This window comes from Penaeus japonicus, unplaced genomic scaffold (genome assembly GCF_977035675.1).
Source record: "Penaeus japonicus unplaced genomic scaffold, GWHDUDI00000001_assembly GWHDUDI00000019, whole genome shotgun sequence".
Lineage (NCBI taxonomy): Eukaryota > Metazoa > Arthropoda > Malacostraca > Decapoda > Penaeidae > Penaeus > Penaeus japonicus.
Genome location: NW_028234421.1, coordinates 33,122,520 through 33,125,019, shown reverse-complemented (window position 1 = coordinate 33,125,019; position 2,500 = coordinate 33,122,520). Strand labels below are relative to the sequence as shown.

Below are 2,500 nucleotides of genomic sequence, written 5' to 3'. Positions count from 1 at the left end.
ACATTGAATACCAAAGTTCCAAATTAACTTCTAAAATATCCAACAACAATTCTTCATAGTAAGACACTGACGTAATAAATTTCACATATATCATTTGCCTAACCTTTATAACTTATCATTATAGTATCATCATTTTTTGTATCATCATTTTTTATTTCAACTCCCAAAACAAGGTGATTTACTTCCATTATTGACAGTGCCTACTTTGAAGCAGTTATCACATACAGTGGAAAGGTGAAGCAGTCCTTGTTATCACTATCCTATTGTATGGCATTACATCATGCAATGAACTTACCAATCTCTTTATGCGAAACATTGAGATCCCCACACATGATGACTGGCTTCTTTTCATCGAGCTCCTTAAGATACTTGCGGAACTTTGGATCCCAATCCATTCTCTTCTCCAGTGTCATAAGGCCCTTCCCAGCATTTGGCACATCTATTAAGATATAACAACTTTATAACTAAGCAAAAATCACCAATATACAGTAGATGAGAGGAGAGGTTCTCATCTATTCTTTCTGAAAAAGAGTTTATTTGTTTACTATAAAATACATAGATGATAACACCTAGAACAATTGGTAAGGAATCGTAAATTATTTAACACTACCAATATCTGCAGTAGAAGTATTCATATCAGCATTGCAATTTTTCTAATTTACCCAATCCTAATAATAATAAACCTTTATCAATATAATCATCTATGAGAACATGTTTATCTATTTCTCACAATGTATACAGCTAAATTAATTACTACAAATTGATATTCTTGGAGACAATTAAAGCACAAAAGTTTGCAAAAAAAAGGCATAATGTAACTTTGGCAAAAAATTATACCAGACATTTTTTTTTAATAATCTGAATAGTTAGATTCTAATATCTTAAAAAAAGTTCATATTTTAACCCGCTTTCAAAGTACTAAAAGCCCCAAGGCTGGGGGATTTTTGTTTTGCTTGCCAGCCATTTAATTGATTTAGGCCTAATAATTTGAACGCCCCGGCATTGGGACATTCAAGGCTGGAATGCCCCCGTCGTAAGTGGGTTAATACTTACAGGTAGTGACAAGATAAAATTTTTCATATTCTGCTGTAATGCAACGGCCTTCATCGTCATGCTCTTTTTCGTCAAATCCGTATTTAACAGAGATCGGCTCTACCTTTGAGTAGAGTGCCACACCAGAGTAGCCTTCCGTTTTTGCTGGAAAGAAACAAGTCAGAATCAGTCTTTGTAAATTTGGGTCTCCACACAAATATGGAAAATACTGAATAATACAACCTAATAATAAAACTGAAGAGTAAAATACCTATAGAATAGACAAGGCTTCGAAGGTACAATTAACCCACACAGGACGGGTGGTACAGCATGTGTACCGCGCATTCAAAAGCCCAGTTGCCGGGCGGCACAGTATTGTGCCGGCCATTCAATTGATTTAGGCCTAATAATTTGAACGCCCCGGCATTTGGACATTCAAGGCTAGAATTCCCCCGTCGGGGATGGGTTAAGTGGAGTTTCATTGTAATCCATAATTAGCTTCATCACTTTGTGATTCATACTGCTCCACAAAGCTAAAATTGACAGATAACATCAAATCTTACAATAAAGATGTCCTCCCATTAAACTGCAATATTTCTATCACACTGAGTATAAAGAATGGATATGGATCCTATACTACAATTTTAGTAAAATGCAGCATTGATAGAGCCTTTCATATGACACAAATAAGTCTCTCAATACAATAAAACACACAAAAATAAACCACAACAATGGCTCTAGTTTTACAATGAGTGACTGAAATAGAGTGGGGAAAAGTCAAAGTATGTTGTGTGCCGCTGTCTCACTCTGAAACAAAACTCGTCCTGGAGAATGAGCTAGCGAATCTATCTCCGACTGCAATGGGTTAAGGACACAGTGATTACTAACCTTCTACAAAATAGCTTTTGTAGCCTTTAACATTTTTTATCTCATCAGGAAGTTTCTTCTCTGAACATTTGGTCTCTTGCAAGCACAATATATCTGGGTCTTCTACTTCAAGCACTGACATGCCATCTTTCTGAAATATTTCCATGAAGAATATATAAATAATATAAAACAAATATATCATGAAGTATTAAACCATATGAACAATTAATACCAGACATTCAATAGTGACTTTTATGGGAACTACAATTGAATTTCTTTGCTAAAGTACTAACCTTTAACCATGCACGGACTCCATCTACATTCCATGACACGATCTTCAGGTTCCATGGTTCTCCGTCCTTAGTCTTGGCATCAGAATCGAAGTCCTCCTTTTTAACTTTTTTGTTTGGATTTTGCTTTGGTGCATCATCGGTAGCAGTCTGAAATAAGACAAACCCCTTAGGTGACAGTCTATTTTGGAATATTTGAACACAAATATACCGTATAGAGATTTTTGAGCTGCAGTTTTAAATCTATTAAAGAAATAAATTAAATTTCAACGGTCTCCACACAAGAAAATCATCACAATCAAATAATATAT

At 35.0% G+C, this 2,500-nt stretch overlaps 1 protein-coding gene across 1 annotated transcript in view; it reads right to left on the bottom strand.

Annotated features, from left to right (window-relative positions):
- LOC122268067 (DNA repair nuclease APEX1) overlaps nucleotides 1-2,500 on the bottom strand; it is a 4,823-nt gene that overhangs the window by 857 nt on the left and 1,466 nt on the right. Inside the window, exons 2-5 of the mRNA XM_043038323.2 lie at nucleotides 2,193-2,339; nucleotides 1,921-2,050; nucleotides 1,054-1,197; nucleotides 296-439 (exon numbers count right to left, since the gene is read on the bottom strand). Coding sequence (XP_042894257.2) covers nucleotides 296-439; nucleotides 1,054-1,197; nucleotides 1,921-2,050; nucleotides 2,193-2,339 — 565 coding nt within the window. The remainder of the gene's footprint in view (nucleotides 1-295; nucleotides 440-1,053; nucleotides 1,198-1,920; nucleotides 2,051-2,192; nucleotides 2,340-2,500) is intronic.